At 42.2% G+C, this 21,080-nt stretch overlaps 1 protein-coding gene across 1 annotated transcript; it reads right to left on the bottom strand.

The window, feature by feature from the left end:
• Positions 1–1,763: 1,763 nt before the first annotated feature.
• On the bottom strand, positions 1,764–20,708 carry LOC113013658 (peptidase inhibitor 16-like). The gene is made up of 6 exons (XM_026154738.1): positions 20,080–20,708; positions 6,865–7,015; positions 5,195–5,262; positions 4,825–4,934; positions 3,173–3,264; positions 1,764–2,770 (listed from the first exon to the last, which is right to left on the bottom strand). The coding sequence occupies exons 1-6, from the start codon at positions 20,368–20,370 to the stop codon at positions 2,256–2,258; spliced, it is 1,227 nt and encodes a 408-aa protein (XP_026010523.1). The 5' UTR covers positions 20,371–20,708; the 3' UTR covers positions 1,764–2,255.
• Positions 20,709–21,080: the final 372 nt, after the last annotated feature.

Raw genomic sequence — 21,080 nt, 5'->3', positions numbered from 1 at the left:
AATAATTTAAAACATTTTTATGATCTGACTGGAAACGCAGGTTTCATTAATGACAATCCTGCTTTTACCTTCATTTAGACTACACGGGCCGGCATTTTACATCCTGGACATTTTTACATGTAAAGATAGAAACGGATAAAGTTACAAACAGGTTGGTGAAACTTTATTACATTTGATATTTTGACAAAATATTTACACTTCATTTTAGTAAGTTTAAAACAAAGTCTAAATAATTACAATATTCAGTGTCCTACATCCTCGGGGAGTCGGATGAAGTCATTTGTGCTCATAGATTTAACAGCACAGTTTAAACCGTTTACTGTGTTTCTGTGAAGGTTGAATGAGGCTTAAAACATGGGGTCCAAAACAGCTGCTGCAAGTGTTCAAATTATTCGTTAAGTTAAGCACAGGTTATTTGATCTGATGATGTCATCAAATCTGGAGACAGCTTCCAGTCTTTATGCTAAGCTATAGGCTAACGATGTTCAGACACTCCTCTCAGACTCTTACCTGATGTTCTGATGGACACAGTTGAATCTGATATAAGTGAAAAAAAAACCCTCAATCATCTCTGAAGCGGTGAGGAAAACAACGTGTTCACGTACAGGGACATGGATCTCCCTTCTTTCACGATACAACTTATACATAACTTATTATGTAATTAAGGAGTTTATATTGTGCCAGAAACCACATATTTTTAAGACAAACTTGCACGAAGCTGGCACTACCTAACCTGTGGTTAACATTTTACACCCAATTTAGCCTGTGGGTGTAAAGGCCGACGTTTGGGGGTTAGCAGATATGTGGACAGGCCTTCCAGCTCTGTGCTTTGAAAAAGGAAATAAAATCCTACGCTGTTTTTAGCACATAGGCAGTGAATTAAATTAAACATGAGAATGGGCAGAAAATGTGACGTGTTTTATGATTTTTAATTTTCTGTCAATTATTGAGCTACTTTGTGGCTAACTAGTTTTCAGGGTTTCCTGTGTACCTAGAAATTTCAGCAGCAACTTCTGCAATTTCCATCCACTGGTCGATGTTTGTACATGCTGATAACTTTTGAAAACTGAAACTTAAAAACTGACGATTGCATAGTCAGCAGTTATCCGATGCATTGATCTCCACAGAGAACCTGCAGGTAATCAAAACCTGCACAGGTGTATGGAAGCCCGTTTCAGCCACTAAATAAAAACAAAAAAGCCAGTATCCATAACTTGAAATTTCGAGTTATTTTCTCGAAATTTCGAGTTATTTTCTCGAAATTTCGAGTTAGCTCTGCCAATCAAAAATATACGTGAATGAGGTCGCTGTCTTGTTTCCCGGAAGCATATGGCGCAGAGGAACGCGCACTCAAAAACGGATCCCAACAAATTGGCGCTTTCGCGAGTACGTTTGCTGACAGTAACACCATGTGATTCAGCTAATAACACAGGGATTTCATCATTTGTGAAGCCAGGCTGAAAACACTCAGCAATCTGTGCGACTGGATGTAATACCGGTAGCTTAGCTGTAGCATTTGTAGCTGAGGGCTTCAGCTTCCGGGTAACAAGGAAATGAAGTCATTCACGTAGATTACTGATTGGCAGCGCTAACTCGAAATTTCGAGTTACTTTTCTCAAAATTTTGAGTTAATAAATCGAAATTTCGAGTTAATATGTCGAAATTTCGAGAAAGTAACTCGAAATTTCGAGAAAGTAACTCGAAATTTCGAGAAAATAACTCGAAATTTTAAGAAAATAACTCAAAATTTTGAGTTATGGAACCTTTTTTTTTTTAGTGGCGGAAACGGGCTTCCATGCAGGTGTGATGAGTAAAAGTACAAAAGGAAATCCTTTTACTACAGAGACTTACCCCAACCACAAATGAAACCATCTAGCCAAACTGCAACAGTGACCATGACTGTGTGTCCATGAACCAATAGATTAATCTTTTTTTCTTAACTATTTCACAAACTGCTCTGAAGCTGTTTTGGAAAACATCATATTTCCTGTCAGTGAACGGTAGTTTACTGGCTGTAAGACTTTAGTTTTCCAGGCAGGTTGAAGCAGGTTATGCACACATTGTTTGACCCAAATCTCAGTCAGACTTGATGCAGATGTGGCAGAAATGGCAGCTATGTTATGGTGAGGCTGATTTATAAATTGACCTATTTTGCTCGACAAAGCAGAGAGGGGAAACGGTGGGAGGGATTAACGAGGCCATGTGCAGTCAATGCAAATATGGTGAAGTGAGGAGAACGCTTCCTCTTCTTCTACTCACAGCCTGACAATCAGGATCGCAGTCAGACAGGCTAGCAGGACTGAAGGCGAGGACATCGAGCCAGCACCGTTCTGTGCAGCGCTACTGTCCTTATTTATTATACTTCCAACAACTCTCTTCACACCTTTCTCCTCCTTATGTGGCGTTTCATTTAGTTTCTCCTCTTCCTCTTTCTCCTGCTCCTTCTCTTCCTCCCTTGTATCAGGACCGATCTTGTTTATCAGTGTAGCGAGCGTTGTTGGGGGGGCAGATGGAGGCTTGGTGGCCTCAGCCGTGGTGTGTGGAGGCGGTGTATCTTCAGTGCTCGATGCAAAGTGCACGGTGGGAACACTGGGAATGCCGTCAGCGGTGGTAGACTCCACTGGAAAGTCAGGTGTTGTAGGAAGAACATCATCATCTGTAGGTTGGAGGGGATCAGTTGTTGCATCAGGACTGGATTCTCCTGTTGTGAGCATGGGATCAGCTGTCACATCATCATCATCTTCATCCTCTTCTTCTACTGTGTCGGGAACTGGAAAACATAAATGAAGGTAAACTTGTTTTAATTTGGGATCTAATGAGGTCTCGCAGTTGTTAATGCTGCCAGTGAGAAATATTTTTAGGTAAAGGACCCGGGCACATGTGCTCATAACAGAGCTGACGTCCCCTAAACTCTGTTACCATTGCTGCAGAAAAAATACACACAGGCATGACATATAGAGCTTCGAGATCCCACAAAGTCACAATTTAGTTTGATTCGACCCACACTGGTGGATCTACAGTCCATATCAAATTTGACATGGGACAGCACGATAGCACATATATATTATATTAAATTTATATGCTGATAAAAAATACATCAATAAAAATAAAGTCCTAAAATAAAATGCTGATGTGGATGAACACAGATCAGGAGTAACGACTGTACTCTTACCACAGAGACTGTTTTCACATTTCTGGAGGTTTTCGGGGCATCTGGAGCACCAATCGCCTTCAACATACGGCCGCACTCCTTCATAGTTCCCTCTGAACACACGTACACAAAACATCATACAAATCCAAATTTAATAACTCCAGATTGTGTTACAAGAAAAACAGAAATAAAAAGAAAAGCTAACAGAAACTGAGTCAAACAGTTGAGTGTTAGTCTTTGTTAGTTTGTCCGCAGCATGAGGCACCACCAGTGTATATATGCATCGTATTAAATTGCCTGTATTACTGTGAATCAACTGACTTTAAAAAGTATGTTAACAAAGGGATGTTAAAATATACAATACAGCCCAAAGAATTCACATTTAATGACGTGTCTCCTGCCTTCAGTCAAACAAGTAAAGTGTAACTAGAAGAATTTGCATTTTCTGCAAAAATGCAGTGTGAATGCTGTGTGGTGGAAATTAACTGCTGAAAAATGCAAACGAAGCAGAACTTTCTGCTGAAAAGAAGTGAAGAAGCTGAAGTGTTTGCTGAAGACAGCTTTATTTGAAAGGGTACACCGAAGAGTGTCAAGAAAGAAGAATGAGCGAGAGCGGGGAAGATGTGCGGCAAGAGCTACGGGTAGGATTCGAACCTGCGCCACCCAGTATACTGGCAGCTGCTCATCTCAGTGAGCCAAACAGGCACTTATCTCAGACACTGGAGTTGGAGGTGAAGAAGCTGAAGTACATATTAGAAAAGTTGCAGAATTCATTCAGGATTCCTCTCAAACAAATGGCCATAATTTCCTAACCGTTGGGTCTAAAATGGTCATTCTTGCATGCTTCTTTTAAGAGCAGATGGGGAAATCTTCAGGTGTTCATAATTCATTATTACAATATGAATTATTAAAGATGTATGACTTGTAATGTAACATAACTGAGTAGAAGAGAAGTGAAAACTGCCTTGACTTGCTCTCAAACAACGTTTTGTAACGTTAAATCTATTTGAAGCATCCACCATCATTCTTTAACTATCATCAGGCTTTGGTGAACCATCATGGAGGTTTTCAGGTCTCTGTGGAAATCCATGAAGGAGATATAACAAGAGAAAAAAGTGCTTTATTTCCGGAGTTTGAAATCCGAGAGAAGCACAGATTTCCTGCCCTCAAACAAATGCAATTCATGGATAAACAGAACAAAAATTATTGAATTGTGAGCATTAGGAGTGTCTGAAGATAAACTGGCCAAAGGCTCAAGCTTTGAAATTGTTTCATTGAGGAGATATGATAACTGGAAAGCGGCTCGCATTAGAGAATTCCAGCCTGATTGTGTTTCTATGGAGAGTTTTCAGACTTTGTGTAGCTCGGAGACGATTTGACAAAAATCTCTTACTTACACAATAATGATAGAGTGAAAACTGAGCGAGTTTTCACTCAAAGCAAACTGCATAACAACGTATGTATTTTCTGAAAAATCATAATGATGCAACTGAAAACTTAAAGAGGGATTAAATTAAAACGAAAGAAGATGTGAAAAAGCTGAATTCCACATGAATAGCTCAATTTGTGTGAGTGCTTTACAGCATTCACACAATTATTAGTACAGTCCACAAGAGGGAGCACTTGTTGTAGTATTGTGCAGCAGTAACACTGGAAGGAGTCGTGGTACTGACGCTGGGTAGTAGTTACAGACGAGGAAGGAGACTCTGTCCCAGTCCAGTCCCTCCATAGTGTCACAGAGATGGAAGGCACAGCCCACTCTGTGTGTGTCTGCCCACACCATCTGTAACACACACGCACAGTTTAAACTGAGTGGATCTGCCACATTCTACACAAGCTTTGGACAATGTCCTCTGCAGTGGATTTTAGCCATTTTAGTCGTATTCCCATTACTGAGAAGTAACTGGACAGTTGATTGATAATTAAAGTCATTCTCAGTTTGGGCGTGCACCCTGTCATTGTCCACATACATAGCCTAACTGTGTATACTGTGTGTGTGTGTGTGTGTGTGTGTGTGTGTGTGTGTGTGTGTGTGTTTGTGACCTGTGTGTAGTGTCCACACATCTTATCTTCGTCACAGCTGTTGTTCTGGAAGTCGTAGTCCAGGCGTTCTGCACAGAACAGATCAATTGGAACACACTATTCTAATGTGAACAATGATGAGACTTAGTTGAAGAATCACCACATTCAGGACATATCCAGTGACAAGTAAAGGTTCTGCAGTCAAGATGAACATCTGGTATGTTTATCCTGAAACTTGAGAGATAATACAAAATAATAAACAGAAGCTATAACAATAAGGTTCAATAAGGATGCAAAGCTAAAGTGCTGGTCTGGCACAGGGCACTGCTGTCAGAAGTATGATGGTTGGAAAAACCACAAGAAATCTCACAACACAAAAAGCAACAATTTCAGGACAGCTGAGTGAAATCAAATACAAAAAGTGTTGAAAACTGAGAAACTACATCAGGAGCTGTAACTTTAACACTGAATGTTAAAGTTACATTTTTATACAAGTTCAGTAAATCACTGATCCATAGTTAATGTGTGGTAGGTTCATCTATTAACATCACAGCAGCAAAAATACTTCTAGTGATACTGCAACATAACAATGCATTTAAAATCTAGTCGGCATTCGACTGTAGCAGAAATGTTTTTAGTTACCAAAGGTGAGGAAAAAATCGAAACTCCAACCTCAGCCTGGGTGTGCCACAGCTGAGCTGGTGGATATTAAAGCTTATAAGTTTCCTCAAACTAGTCCATATTAGAAAAATTATAACTTGGTGAAATGCTCGAGTCCTGTTCTGTTAATTTGCGTTTGTTTATTACAGAGTGACAGTTTTTGATTTATTGCAGTAACGAGCGCTGTGACAGTGTTTAGTTATTCCTTCAGATTTATGAGAATTGTCATTATCCTGAACATTTACAGTCACAGTTCAATCCACACTTTCACAACAGCAGTCGCCTCAAGGTGCTTTATACTGTAAGATAAAGGCCCTTCAATAATACAGAGAAAACCCCAACAATCAGGTGTCCCCCTAACAGCAAGCACTTGGTGACAGTGGATTAAATGCAGAGAAGTGTACAAACATATAGTGAGTGAAGAAGAAACACCCAGTGCATCATGGGAATCCCCGGCAGCCTACACCTATTGCAACATCACTAAGGGAGGATTCAGGGTCACCTGGTCCAGCCCTAACTATATGCTTTAGCAAAAAGGAAAGTTTGAAGCCTAATCTTGAAAGTAGAGATAGTGTCTGTCTCCCGAATCCAAACTGGAAGCTGGTTCCACAGAAAACTGAAGGCTCTGCCTCCCATTCTACTGTTAAATACTCTGGAACAACAAGTAGGCCTGCAGAGCGAGAGCGAAGTGCTCTAATAGGGTGATACGAGAAACAAAACTAGTTGTGGTGATCGTATTTTAAAAGCAGCAGTAATTTTTTAAAACCCCTGAGAAGTCGACTCAAAGAGACTGTCTTTCTGTAGTAAAGGTTTACTAGTGATTATAAATAGACAAACATCTTATTTGCTCTGACTTGTCATTGTGAAATAGATTGGATTGCAGATCTCGTAGTTGTAAAATACTGAAAACCAACACTGCTTGGAGCGGTTTTCTGTAAGCCTCACTTCTACTGTTCAAAGATAACCACTGACTGTAATCTGTCTGCTGTAAACAAGAAAGCCAACAAATATTTACTTCTGAGATCACTCACCCAGGAACCATTTCTCCAGAGCCGCTCGGAGGTCCAGGGGCCCGGTGCCCGCGTACAGATTCTCTCCAGTATCTTCCAGTTCTGGGTTGTGGTTCCAGATGCATTTAGCAGCGTAGCCCTCTGCCACCAGCTTCAGGTTTGGATCCCATTTCTGCAAACAACCACTGAATGTTACAGAAGTGCTGGTTTGGCACCACCAAATCTGCTGTTTGTTAATCATAAACAGCTCGTGTCATTTTGCAAGGCAGCGTGTTATAACTTTAGATACAGAGAGGAAGTCACGTAACCAACCATATTACAAGCTGTCAGAGTTTAAAGCAATCAAATGAACATGTAAAAGTAAAGCTGGTTGACAAAACGCCTTTTTCCAACATTCCTGTCATGATCCATTTTTTATTATTATTTTTTGTTTCTGTTAGTTTCTGGTTGTACTTTAGTGATTTTTTTAGATGCTTCCTTTGTTTATCCTGGTTTCTATGTTCGTGTATTTCCTGTTTTACTTTGACAGTCCCGTGTTTTGCTTCCTCCCTGTCTCGTTGGTTCATCTGCGTTTCCTCTGCTTTTCTCGTGTTTTCCAAGTCCCAGGTTTCTTCAGGTCTCAGGCTCTGTATTGTTTTTTCCCTCTGTATCTAGTGTTGTGTTGCTTAGCTTCCCCCAGTTTAGGATTTTGTTAGTTTATCTCAGTTCCCCGTTGGATTTGGTTTTGTAGTGTTGTGTGCAGCCCCAAATAAAGGCTCATCTTCTGTTCAACATCTACCTGCATCTCTGTTGTGTGTCGATCATGAACTCTACTATAGGGAAGCCCCAGAATAAAAAAATAAATCAATACACTTGAACCATCCTCATTGTTGTTGAAATATTTAAGATTAGTAGAAATAGAGAACCAGTTCCCAGAGGTTCAGTTCCTTGGAACTGTTAGTGTGCCTGCTTATGGATCACGCTTATCGGATCTACTTATCTAATCAGTTCAGTTACATTTTGCATGCCGGAGGAGGAAAATAGTGGCTCAGTCTCCAGCCTGGACATTACTTTTGTTTTTATTGCACAAAAGGACGAGTTAATTGCAAACTGCCTGCAGGACGGAAACAACTGCATGATGCTGCCAACGCAACTCCAGCTCTTTACAAGCACCTGCACCACACAGCATGCGACTCATTCACATGAAGGTAAAGTCTTTGATATGCTGCTTGGAGATTGTGGTGACTCTCAAAGCTGAGCCAGTAAGAACCCAAAGACAATCAATGAGAACTAAAAAAATCAAATGAATCTTATCAGTGCCCATCCCTACTGATAATTCTGTTACAGCTAACTTTCATTTCAGAATTATATCCTGTTCATTACACTGTTGATACAAATTACAGTGAAACAGCAACAGTAGGGTCTGAGGTACAGGTACAGGGAGAAAGATGTAAGAACGAGAGAACACAAGAGGAGGAAGTGGAAATGTAAAGCCTAAGTTTTTTTTGTAATCAGATATTGATTGTGTTCATGTTGTGTTGCTGAAGTGTTTTCATATTGTGGGACAAACATAATAATTATGGCATAATTGTGCTCCATAAGTATAATAACTGTGTGTTCAGTGCTGCCTTGTAAGTGACTCTCTGTGAAACACAAGCTGACTTTTATGCTTTTATTCATCGGTGCCGTACATGTGGCTCTGATATCTGAGTCGCGGCCTTGAAGTCGTTGGCCGGTTCGCCCGGATCAGGACTCGAAGCAGAGATGAAAGCAAATTTCATGCATACAAGTACAAAAGACACACAGACATCAATGAACTGGTGCACATCGTCGTTCATGTGCTGCAAGCAGCAGTTCAGCAGGGATGACGACCACGACTCTGTCCAGTTATTTGGTCTTCATGTTTATTTGTGCACGCTGCACAAATCAGAGTTTTAATGTAGACACAGCACCGATGCTTTCACGACAACTGAGTGTATATGTTTTATTAAAATTTCACACCAGACGTTACTAAAGTCATACTTATGAATTATTGTTTGTGAGATTAAATTGGTGGTTTTATAACCCTTCTCCATTTTTTGGTTCCCTCCCCTCTTTAAACCTGCTTTTAATTATCATGATAATTTCATTGCATTTCCCAAGAGTTCAACAAGCCATAAAACAGTAAATCCAAAACAGCAATGTACAAATATTCTGGAGCTGCTTTAATCTGGTTATCTAACCACCTCCATATCTCCCAGTACTATAAAATCAGCCACAGCTCTCCAGCAGAGTCAACAGCAGGATCATTGTTGCTGTTTTCTGTGACACTGGTAGAGGCTTCATAAGCTGAACGGCCTCTTAAAGTAAATTTGACAGCCGGTAGTTAAATAAATATTATTGCACATGATATGACATTTAATATCAGACCAATGAAATGTGAAACGCAGAGAGCTGATTCATAAGCAGCCACTGTGTTTGAGCCACCAAGGCTGAGTCATCCTGTCCTGGCCTCGCAGTCATTTAAAGATGCTGAAGTTATTTATTTTTTCCAATTATTTTCTATCCTGCTTCCTTTATACAAGACAAACCATGGGCGACCCCTTACCCCTGACCTCTGACCCTGAACGCAGTCTGACCCCCTGACGTGCACATTTCCTTCCCATCATGTCTGTAACAGCAGGTTCCTGTACAGAAACTGATCTGGTGAAAGGCAAATAGCCCACTGCAAGGACGTGTGACCTTCAAAAAAGTCATTAAGAACAGCGGCTCTCTGTATCAGCTTCCTTTTAGGAAGACCAACCAAAAAATGCTCCGACTGGGACAAGAAATGACAATGGACCGGCATCAGTCCGTGAGTCGTTTGGTACCGGGCTGCGAGAGTTGAGGCTCGTGTGTGAAAGTCATGGTTTTCAGGGTTTTGATCCTTTTTATGGTTAACGCAGTTTCCCTGGGTCTTTTCCTGTGTGTTATGAATAAATCTTCCCGCTGGTACTGGTTTTATTTTGCTGTATTTATCCGCAACAAGTTTTCGGACAAAACCGGTCAAAGTCACCATTAAGAGTTCTGATTCGCTGTTTGCCTCCCACTGCAGCTGAAGACGTCATGTGATGATGGTCATGAGTGATGAGACGGAGCACAGTGACGCCTTTAACTCAGCCCGTTGTCTGCAGCTCGTGGTCTGAGTCACTGTTGCTACGAAACCTAAAGAATGAACAACAGGACCCTGACAGGGAGTTTAATATCCCCGTGTGCGTGTGCACATGTGTGTGTTTATTTGTCCAGCGCTGACATGCAACACAAACAATAGTCAGGGGTCTCCTTCACATTCCTCTCCCTGCAGGCGCTCGCAACATCTGGTCTGTATTATGACTTTCAGGTCATGTGGTGTACACACACACACACACACACACACACACACGATCATCACTGTCGACTGTACTGGAAGTCACCTGATCTGAGAACAGCTGATTATGTTCTCCTGAGTTTAACTGCAGCCTGTATTTTGTAATCTGAACAAAGTTTTTGTGTTTTAATCACTGACTCATAAATTAATGGATATGTTTCACTGTTTCCAAGCTCACAGAGTCGAGGTTTCTCCCTCAGGTGTGGACTTCAGTATAAAGTGCGTATGCATATATAAATAAAACGTAATTGAATTAAAATCACAAAGGATGAGTTTACTTAGTGAGTCGTGGCTACAATGAACGTTGAGTTTGTTTCTAGAGCACATTAGACGCCCCCCTCCGAAAAATCTGAAACAGATTTATTAGTTAGTTTGTTTGCATTTGCCATAGCTTACTGGGCTCTAGGTCCGTTTCGGGCTCTAACATGTGACGAGTAGGTTCGTCAAAGTCAGTGTTCTGTTCAGCTGGATGTGAACTGGTCAACCTGATTCTCCTTTGTGCCCTTTCCATCTGGTTCCCCTGTACTGGTTGCACTGGTTTGGCTCAGTCCAGGTCTCTGAACCAGCTGCTTTGCAGACGCCTTTACATCCCAACAAATGCTGAACTCTGTCCTCTGTCTCTTTCTCCTCCTCCCTTTGAGTCTCCCCTCATCTCCCTGTTGCTCCTCTTTTCCATCACTGTCTTCTTACCTCCTCTTTCTCCCCTCATTTGTCTTCTCCTTCCTACCTCCTTCCCTTCCTTGTCTCCTTGAACTGCTTCACATCTTTTTCTCTGCAGACCAGCTAAAATCATAAGAAAATAATATGAAAATGGAAACGTCCCTGTGGGGCTCCCATGGAGGCTGAGACAGCCTGCAACCTCCCCTGGTCCAAACGCGCACACACACACACACACACACACACACACACACACACACACACACACACACACACACACACACACACACACACACACACACACATTCCTCTAGGCGCTCATTCATTCTCTGACTAATTTTCTTTTCTCTCTCTATCTAAATCTTCTCTTCCCCCCTCTTCATCGCTTGGCTCTTCCCCAGCCGTCCTCCTCTTCTGTTGCTCAACCTTGATCGCTCACTCCCTCGCTGTTCAGTCTGTTCCCTCTGACACGCTTGCTAATGGAAACACCCGCCTGTTCCTGGAACCCAGGCCTGATTTACTCTGCTGATAAAGAGTGATGACCCTGCTCTGCCAACCTGTGCAAGCACGTTTTTATCAACTCACTGAGTGAATTAAAAATGGTTTTGGTTGGTAGTAAAAGGAGGCGGGGAGGCAGTGTTATTAAAATGGATCTTTGCCATCCATTGTATGCTGGAAGATAGGAAAGAGAAATAAACAAATCCATGCTAGCAGTTCTGTAACTACGACTAAAACAAACTGCAGCATTCAGCATAACAGGTGCTTTTATGTGTCCTGAGGTGTTTATAGTGACAAGTGGAGTAGATTAACCATGAGATGTTAGAGAAAGCAAACAGGGAGGAAGTGAAATTCACAGCACCTCAGATGCTGGAATTACAAAACAAGAGAATAACTTGAACCTGAACATCGATAACTACAATCACAAGCACTCAAACGTTTATCAGAGAAATAAAAGACTCCATTGACATCTGGCAGCTGTTTTTACATTGAAGACTTGATATAAAAGCCCAGGTTACACTGCAGATGTGTGATCGCGCAGAGTCACTGACAGCAGTCTAGCCTTAGTCAGAGATGCTCGGCAACATCCTTCAGCTCCTCCAGGGGGACACAGAGACGACCCCCCAGGCCAGCTGAGAGTCCAGTGTCAGGGAGATTACGTGCAGCATCGCTGCATCAACCATCCGTTCTTTTCTAGGTGAGCGCCGTGGCCTCAGTTTTGGAGGTGCTGATTCTGATCCCTGCTGGTCCACACTAAACCAAAAGGATCACCTGTGGACTCTGTGGACTTCATCAGTGACATAATGAAGCACCAAAGTCCCTACATCACCTCGCTGATGCAGTTCCCGCATTTATTTTTCATCTCATTTGTTCTCCCAGGGCGGCTGGAGCGGCTGGTGTTTCTCAGTTTAACCTATCGTCCCGCTCACTGGAGTTTTTCTACATCACTCTCTCCACTGAAACCAATCCTAATAGCAGCCCTGCTGAGGAGATTTCCACAGTGGAACCACACATTAAAGTTCCTGTGGTGGAAAACGGACTAATCCTTTCTTCTGGTTTATGGGCTTCAGAGGTTTAATTGCTTGTGGTTAACATGTGACCCAGACTTTGACAGATCTTGGCTGATGATTGTCAGGCGGGTGTCCTGCATGATGCTGCCATTTGGCAGTCAGAGGTGCGCCCTGAGCATCTGTGTGGGGAGCAGAGTCTTCAGTTCGCTCTCAGGCCCGGGCACAAAAGGTTTAATAGAGAGATGGGACGATAAGAATTTAGCGATTCAATATCCTTATCGATTATCTGCTTCTCATTCGCTCTGCTTTAAGAGTCACCACCATCAATAAGCAGCATATCAAAGACATCAGAATCAATTACATGCTGTGGGTCGAATGTTTGTGCGTGTTGGGAGTATTTCTTCTCTTTGTTGTGTTGTTACTCCAAAAAAAGTAATGTATTATATATATTACACAGGACAGTTTTCTTAAGTGCTCACAGAAGAATGGCTGTAAATAATAATAATGGCACATACAGTGTTTTTCTTATTAGGTATGAAGGTAATTGCAACAGCACAAAGCAAAGATGAAATCAAGCACAAGGTGGTCACCACAGTGACTCTACTTATAAACATGAACAGGTAGAACTGGAGGCCGAGCGCTGAGGGTCAGGGTCAGGCTGCTGGGTCACTCGGCTTTAAACTGTCTCTGGGCTAGCTTAGCATTAGCATGCTGTCTATGCAGGTGTTTACAAAGAGTTCTGTTAGCAGTACAATGCAGCTGTTTCTCCTCTGGACACGGTTTGCACTTTACCGTCACACTCTCGTCTTTTTGGGAAATGAAATATAAGTAATGTTCACATCCACACTGTAGACTGCGCCACTGTTTTTCTCCTTTGCACATAACTAAAACCAACTGATTGTAAGTGGAGCCGGTAAAAGGGGGAGACTAACAGTTCCAAGGAACTGACCTACTGGGACTCCCAATGTCAGTTTAACTAAGGTAACATGACATGACTCAGTCAGACCTCATGTTAAACTGTTCAAAAGCTGGATTTCACAAACACTCTGGCCTCAATCATGCTGGATTCTTTCAGAAGAGCAGAAGCCAAAAATCCACAAATATAAGTTTGCTATCTGAAAAACCAATGACCAGTGAAAAGCTCTCTGTCTGTGTTTGTAGTCAAATTAACCTTTGATAAAAACACATTCACATAAAAGACAAAAAAAAATATTTTTGAATAATGAAGGAAACATAAAAGGTGGTCTCGCTCTTTTATAGGTACTGAAAGACATATTTTCTTTGAATTATGAAAAACCGACTGAATGTTAACCTGAAATACAACATGTCAGGTCATGTCAGCAATAGATCATCTAGACAGCTGGACATGTTTCTGCTGTTACATGACTTATCTGTGCTGATATGATCAAATTACAAAGTGAAAATTATGGAAGCAGTTATGATTTTAATTAGAAGGATATTTAATTATCACGATAAATATCCCAGCTGTTTGTCAAACACAGCTGAATACTTTGATCCTAAAATTCCCTCAGAGAACTCAGAGAGGTGCATCCTTCACTGTAACATCTCCAAAACGAGTCAGACTTCCTCCAGCTCGTCTCTGGTCCAGTGAGCAAACCAAAACAAGCAGCCAGCCCGAAGCTTCAGCACAAAACCATCGCAGAGCTTTTATCTGATGCACAGACAGAAAGCTCTCACATGCACTCTGAACTGTGATAATCATGCTTTTTTATTAATCCTTCATTGATAAATGTTATCAGACTATCAATAAACTAAAATGTTAATTCGTGCTTCTATAAATAAGAAAACACAGAGTCAAACTCACTGGTTTGCTGTATCACTATAGTTGAGTGATATTATCGTCGCTTCACCTGCATTTGCAAACATGTTTTTTAGCATCTTCATCTTCACATCTGATAACATGATGTCATCTTACGTTGTGTGCTGTTGTGGCAAGCTTTGTGATTGTTTAGCTGATATCTAACGAGTGTCTTCTTGTGGTCTGCTGTCAGCTGTCCTTCCACTCAGAAGAAAAAACTGGAGAGACTGATCATTTTAATGCTCCAGTATTTATTTATCAAACAGTACACGACTGGCTTTTCTGATCAAGGTAATTAGAGACCACACCTTTTTAAAATATGGATCTATTTATCGTCTCAGCCCGGTGTCTCTGTCACTCACAGCAGTGTCATCATGCTCATCATCCGTGTTGCAAACTTGGCAGAGAGTCTGTGGATCTCTTGGTGAGGATCAGAGGGAGGGACCTCTCCCTTTCTTCCGTTTCATGCAGTTTGTGCACTGACTTGTTTCTTTCTCAGTGATCATGGACCATCGTGTTTACCGTATGCATATGATTTCATCAGACAATAATGAGGTGAGAATCCCAGCCCCACCTCCACTGGGAGAAACGTTTGCTGCTGGTTACCAGAGTTCAGAAAATGGTGTTCGGGACAGCCTTGGTGTGTTCGTCATGAAAACACGGGACACAAAACACAGATACAAACAAGGATAATTAGAACAAGACAAAGCTAGAAGACGGATCCAACAAACAGCGCCAGAGATTACATATGCACTTGTGCTCAGGGGAACATTCGGCAGAGAGAAGAAGAAGAAAAAGCAGACAACAGAACAAGAACTGAGAATATTAGGAAATCAGGTCTATTCTGGACCGAAGACAGTAAACAGACATCCGGCCAGTCAGTTTTTATCCGTCTCCTTCTCCTTATAGTCACATGTTCCTCTTCCTCTTTTTTACTGCAGCCTTTGATCCGAACGTCGCCCTGCTGCCTCAGCACCAATAATCACCCCGAGCCTTTTAAAACAATGTCACGTAAACTCAAACTGAATTTGCTTTCGGCTCCGATGAACCCTGATATCCCATAATTCAAGAACTCCAAGAGCTGCTCACAGCTGGAAATGATGAAAATAAATTGCGGACCGTGATGAGAATGAACAGAATCGTCTTATTTGCTCTGTTTAATTTTCTAACCGGAGAAATCCCGCGCGTTTCAAAGTAAAAGTAGAGTTTCACACACATATGGAGAGGAATTAACAGTATTAAAGACTGAAAACACGGCTCGTCCCTTCAGTTTTATTCGTCTCTACAAAATAGAATTTGTTGGGGTCTTTTTTTTAGCAGCAGATTAATTTTAGAGATTTCAATTCAGCCTTTTACACGAGGCTCAGTGGATGGTTGTTGCTGCTGATGCAACACAATTAGATTAGTGAAACCCAACAGCAGCATCTCTTTCTGAACACAATGGTCAGTCTGTGTTGTCTTCAGGTCTCTGGATTACTCAGGATGAAGCTCAGAGTCAGGCGAGGTTCAGAAAACTGGAGACCGGATCCTTGTAACTGGGAAAAGACTGACTGGGTGGTCAAACATCTGTAAACTACCTCCACCCACAAGCAGTTTTGTGGAGGTTTAAACTGTTACGAAACAGAGACTCGCAGGCCGCTGTAGCATTAGCAACACCTGCCTGATGTCACTGCAGTCTTATCTCACACGCACTGCAATGCAGAATTATATCTTCTGTGAAAGGTTGTCCTCACTTGTCTGCAGGCCGTGAACACCTTTGGGTGCTTTACATAAGACTGGTTATAAGTGCTGATGCTTTAAAGACAAAGACAATTCCGGGGAAATGACTTTAACTGCAGTGAACTGGCAACTGAGGGGCTGTAAAAGGAAGTGAACACTAAAGGATGCCCATAAACTCCCAGGGTTTAAAAATCCAGCTTTACAGTGAAAAATACAAACATTTATTACCTGGTGCAAATAAAACATTTAAAAAAATGTTTTTTTATATATCCAGTCCATTTCTGAAGTGTGCTGCAGTTGCAGTTGCACCCTAAGCTGTAAGATTTCTTACGTCTGGATTGGCTTCGGGCAGTTCTGCTATCAGATGCTCAGATGCATGAAGGCTCCCTGGCAGACATTTTGAGACCATCTGAGAACATTTTGTAGTCTTCGTTTAAATAAATTACCCACAGTTCAAAGAGCTGTGGGCTTCACGGGGTTAATTCTTTGTCCTGAACTGTGGTGACTACACAGGTTTGGACCTAAATGCTGGCCACAGGAAAAAAGAAGTTCTAACAATGAAAGGCAAGTCTTTATTGAGGCCGATAACAAAGTCTAAAAATCAGAACCCAGCAGAAATCCAAAACACAGAAGGGCACTGAGAGCAGAACACTGGGAAGCAACAACAAACACTGACAATGGACAAAGAGAAGAAAAGGCTATATATACAGAGACTGGACGACAGGACACAGGTGGGGAATGAGGCACAGCTTAACAGGATTAACACAGACAAGAACAATCAGGGAAGCTGCAGACAGGAACTAAAACTAAAGCAGGGGCCAGAAAACAAAGCTAGAAGAGAGACGGAGTATAAAAAAGAAAGTTAACAGATGGAGGAATGACACACAAACTCAAAGTAGGAACCGAGGGTTAGTACAAACAGCAAGGTCATCTAAACGTGCGCCCAAAACTCCACAAACAACTAAACAGGAACCAGAACTCAAATAATACAACACGACTAATGCTCAGAATCACTGGTGTGACAATGAGATCACAGCAGGAGTGAAAAACTCCAGAAACACTCATCAGAAAGCACTAGAATAACTGTAAAACTCAGTAACTCAGTAAAACTGTGCTTTGTATTCAGTTTAAATCAAACTCTGGTTTGTTTTCGCCCTTTGGTGCAGTTTGTTGTGCAGATCTGAGCTCAGCAGTGACACTCAGGCGCGCTCCAAAACAGCCACACCGACTCCCTTAGAGGACGCCGTCTCCTTCCGGCTCCAAATGATTTGCAGAGCCGTTTGTTTATGGTGAGAACGAGATCCCGCCTCAGTGTGACGACTAACAGGTGTAAGCTGCAGGTTTGAGCTAAACGCATTCAGGCGTGCTTTGCACTCGGTACCAGGGTTACGCCTAAAACCTGCTCAGATAAATATTAATGTTAGGAGTAAATTCTCCACATCATCCGTTAGTTAGTGGGGGAGGGGCCAGTTAAGAGATTTGATTGGGCATCCGGTGTGCAGCATCCCTTCAAATCGGCCCATTAGTCCAAAACTGCGCCTGCCCACCGGGAAAATGCCAGGTAAGCGAGATTACTTGTTCAACTCTGAGCATCATTATGTGGTTTGCAGTGACACATTCTGGTTTGCTTGGAGTTTTCTCTGTGTGAAAAGAAATCAAACCACAGGAAAAAGCTACAAATTTAAAAACTCATCAGCTGATATGCACCAGAATAACCGAACTATACATGGGAAACGCTCTAATCAAGCACAGAGGCGGCTCCGGCTCAGGAGGGTCAATCCCAACTAGGGATGGGTACCGGTATCCGGTGCCATTATGGGACCGGTTCTGACATAAACGGTAGTAACCAGACCGAAAAGCAGCGCACATTTCGGTGCTTTTTTTCCCCTGAGCTGTGATACACTTTGGATTCTAGCCAATCATTTTACCTTTCCAAGGATAGTAGGCGGGCAGGTGTGGTGCCTGTTATCTGACCTGGAGTTAGCAACATCCCCCAAAAACCCGAAGAGGAGAGTCCTGGCCCCTAGCCCTGCCAGTGTAGCAGAAATGATGAGGATGATGATGCAGCAGCAGCCGTTCTTCTCTGCGTGAGTAGCTTAATGTTCATGTGTAATTTACGTTGAGTAGGCTAACCACGTTATTACATTAACGCATGTAAGGTGAACTAGCAAACACCGTCGTAGTTACATGCGGCTTTCTTCTTGTTTGATGGCAGATACTCCCTTCACCAAAAAGGCTAAAATGACCAAAGAAAAAGTGGAAAACAGCTAAACATGAGAGGTTTTTGGACAAAGTTTGTGTTTTTTCCATTGTTTAAGCACTGCTTCCAGCCAAGAGTGATACCATATATGCCCCATAGCTGCAGAAAAGGCTAACATTGTTATATTTTTACAAAAAACAGCTGAACATGAGAGGTTTTTGGACCAATTTTGTGTTCTCCATTCTTTAAGCACCGGTTCGAGCACCGTTTAAGCACCGGCACCGTTTCAAAAGTACCGGTTTGGTACTGGTATCGGATAAAACCTAAACGATACCCATCCCTAATCCCAACCGGCTCCAGTCTGCAAAAGTATCCTTGGGCAAGATGCTAAACCCAGAGTTCCATACATCAGACTGTGAATGTGTTTGAATGTTAGATAGAAAGCACCTTGAATGCTCAAGAAGAGTAGAAAAGTGCTATAAAAGAAGCAGTGCATTCGCCATTTACAAACATAGACAGGATCATCACTCAGGTCTGTGAGGCTGTGGTGCTTAGGGAGAGCATTGTGCTTTGGCCATAATAATGGGGTCCTCCTAAGATCTGTGTCTCTCAGATGCTGTGGTCTGATTATGATACTATCCATGGTTCAAGTTGTTTTTTTCAGTTAACAACTGATACATTTTGACTTAAGGAGAAGCAAATGGACAGATGGATGTTTGGAGCTTTTGACTTGGTTAAAACTGCTGCTGTATGAAACAATGATCACTATTGAAGTGTTGTTTTACTTTGATTCATGTCCATATTTGGTGTAACTGCTGGGGTGCTTACTCCTATCATTCACAAAGACAAGAAAAAAACAACACCCATCCATTTCTCCAACTTCTTCTCCGAAACTGGGTGAGGGGTGGGTTACACCAGTGCTAACACACAGAAAAGACAATTCACATTCACGCCTACGACCAGTTTAGAAAAACCAGTTAAACCGACATGGAATGAAGAACACCCAGGACACCAATCCAGGACACACTACTGCGCGTCATCATAATGGCGATACGAAGGCGTGAATTTCTGTTACGCAGTAAAGATCTGCAGCTGTGCTCTGTCATCGCCATTTTACATGATTAGCCAACCGTTTCTGTTCTGTTTTTAAACCAAATTCAAAGTATTAAGTTGCTGCATTTCCTGCAATCGCATATATTTCCTGATGGCATCAACATAACGATGAGTCAAAAAGATGAAAAATGTAACACCGTAAATGGTTCCTGATCAGTGAAGCCACTGTCGTCCTACTCCCCGGAGTGATGACACATTCACAGCTCAAAACCACAAGTTACTCAATCAAAAAAAGCTGAATCACTCTCAGCTAAGCAGGTTATGTGTTAGCCTGCTGTAGCTGCAGGCTAACTGTATTTACACCATATTTAAAGTAGTTCAGTTACAGAAAACAGAGATGCTGCATTTAGAGTTTAGTTTGATGCTCACACAAAGAAAAGTCAGCAGAGATAAAGATATATTTTTAGTGAGTTCTCTAAAGCTGGATGAAAATCTTTATTTCTTAATGCTGTGCTTTAAATCAAACACTCTCACACTTGGTCTGCTCCTGATCCAAACAATTACTTGTAGCCTGGACTCACCAATATAGCATAATGGTGATGTTGAGTCCAGTTCCATGCCCTAAAAACATGACTTCATACTATTTTACTCTAATCTGCTGATATATATCTAATATAACCATGAGTATAGACGTCTCTGCTTATTTGTGATGAATAAGCAAAAACAGTGATTAAATGTACTGACATTGGACAGAAAATTAGACATTTATAGATGTGTCTGCTTTTATATTCTGTATCTGCACTCGAGGGGGAAAAGGTGATATCAGATACAATATCTGACATTTATTGGATAAACGTGCTGCATTACCTTCCCTTCCTTTGTTTATGCTTATTTGGGATGACTTGTAGGGTCTTACCAGAGGCATCATGGCCGAGGCGCTGGGTGAAACCTGTCCTCTGAAGTGGTTGTGAAGCTCCACCAGCATCTCCTCCTGCTCCTCGTTCAGAAAGCTCCAGGCTCCAGGAACCACCAAAGCCCCCAGCAGCAGCCATACCCAGAGAGGAGCTCTCCTCAGTGGGCTGCAGCGGCCGCTGGAACCTGTCCTCTCTCTGGAGCTGCATGAAGCTCCATCCTGGGTGGTCCATGGGGTCATGGTCCCTCTCTGGGTACTGACCCCCTGGAGCGCTGAGAGTCCCCGCAGGTGCATGAGGAGAAATAGAGTCCTGGGGAATATTCTCAAGTGGTCCAGAGTCCAGCGAAGAGTCTGCGTGTCAGACAGATCAACAACTGAGTGTGTACAAAAGGCCGCTTGTCTTAGTGTGAGTCTGTGTGCCTGTTTAAAAGTGTGTGCGTTCCCTCCTCAGTGCCTCTCACTCTCAGCTCTGCTGATCTTTGTGTTGCTGACCCGGCTTTAAGAGAAATAGGATCCTCCCCTACTCACACTCACACAGACTTCCCTGTCTCTGTGAGTACTCTCAGCATCCTCGAAACCCAAACCCACTAAAATGAAGTATCCCAAAAACTATTTTACAAAGTGAAGAACGGCCGAATTACCCTCACGCACACACACACACACACACACACACACACACACACACACACACACACACACACACACACACACACACACACACACACACACACACACACCCTGCAGAGTTCACATTTCACACACTGCACCGACTGGTACGCACAAAATAACTCCCCACTCCACGCTCCACCCGTGCTCACTTTCCATTTTCTCCATGTCAGCGTGACTCTCTGATCCTCAGTTTTCTGTTTCTTTCTCTCGTCAGTTTTTTCTCCTTTTCATGTTTTTTAAATGAACTTATTCTGCCTTTATTTGACTTCTGTCCTCTTTCTCTGAACATTCAACAATCAAACATTTCAAAGTGTCAAAGAAATGAGTCGGTGTGC

Source organism: Astatotilapia calliptera, chromosome 20, assembly GCF_900246225.1.
Source record: "Astatotilapia calliptera chromosome 20, fAstCal1.2, whole genome shotgun sequence".
NCBI classification, from domain to species: domain Eukaryota; kingdom Metazoa; phylum Chordata; class Actinopteri; order Cichliformes; family Cichlidae; genus Astatotilapia; species Astatotilapia calliptera.
Note: the sequence above shows the minus strand (reverse complement) of the source record. Positions and strands in the feature narration are given on the sequence as shown.

Coding starts and splice junctions, on each gene's coding strand:
- LOC113013658 (XM_026154738.1), bottom strand. CDS start 20,370: ATGCACCTGCGGGGACTCTCAGCGCTCCAGGGGGTCAGTACCCAGAGA. Junction 7,016..20,079: donor CCTCGGCCATGATGCCTCTG/GTAAGACCCTAC, acceptor GGTTGTTTGCAG/AAATGGGATCCAAACCTGAA. Junction 5,263..6,864: donor TCTGGAGAAATGGTTCCTGG/GTGAGTGATCTC, acceptor TGTTCTGTGCAG/AACGCCTGGACTACGACTTC.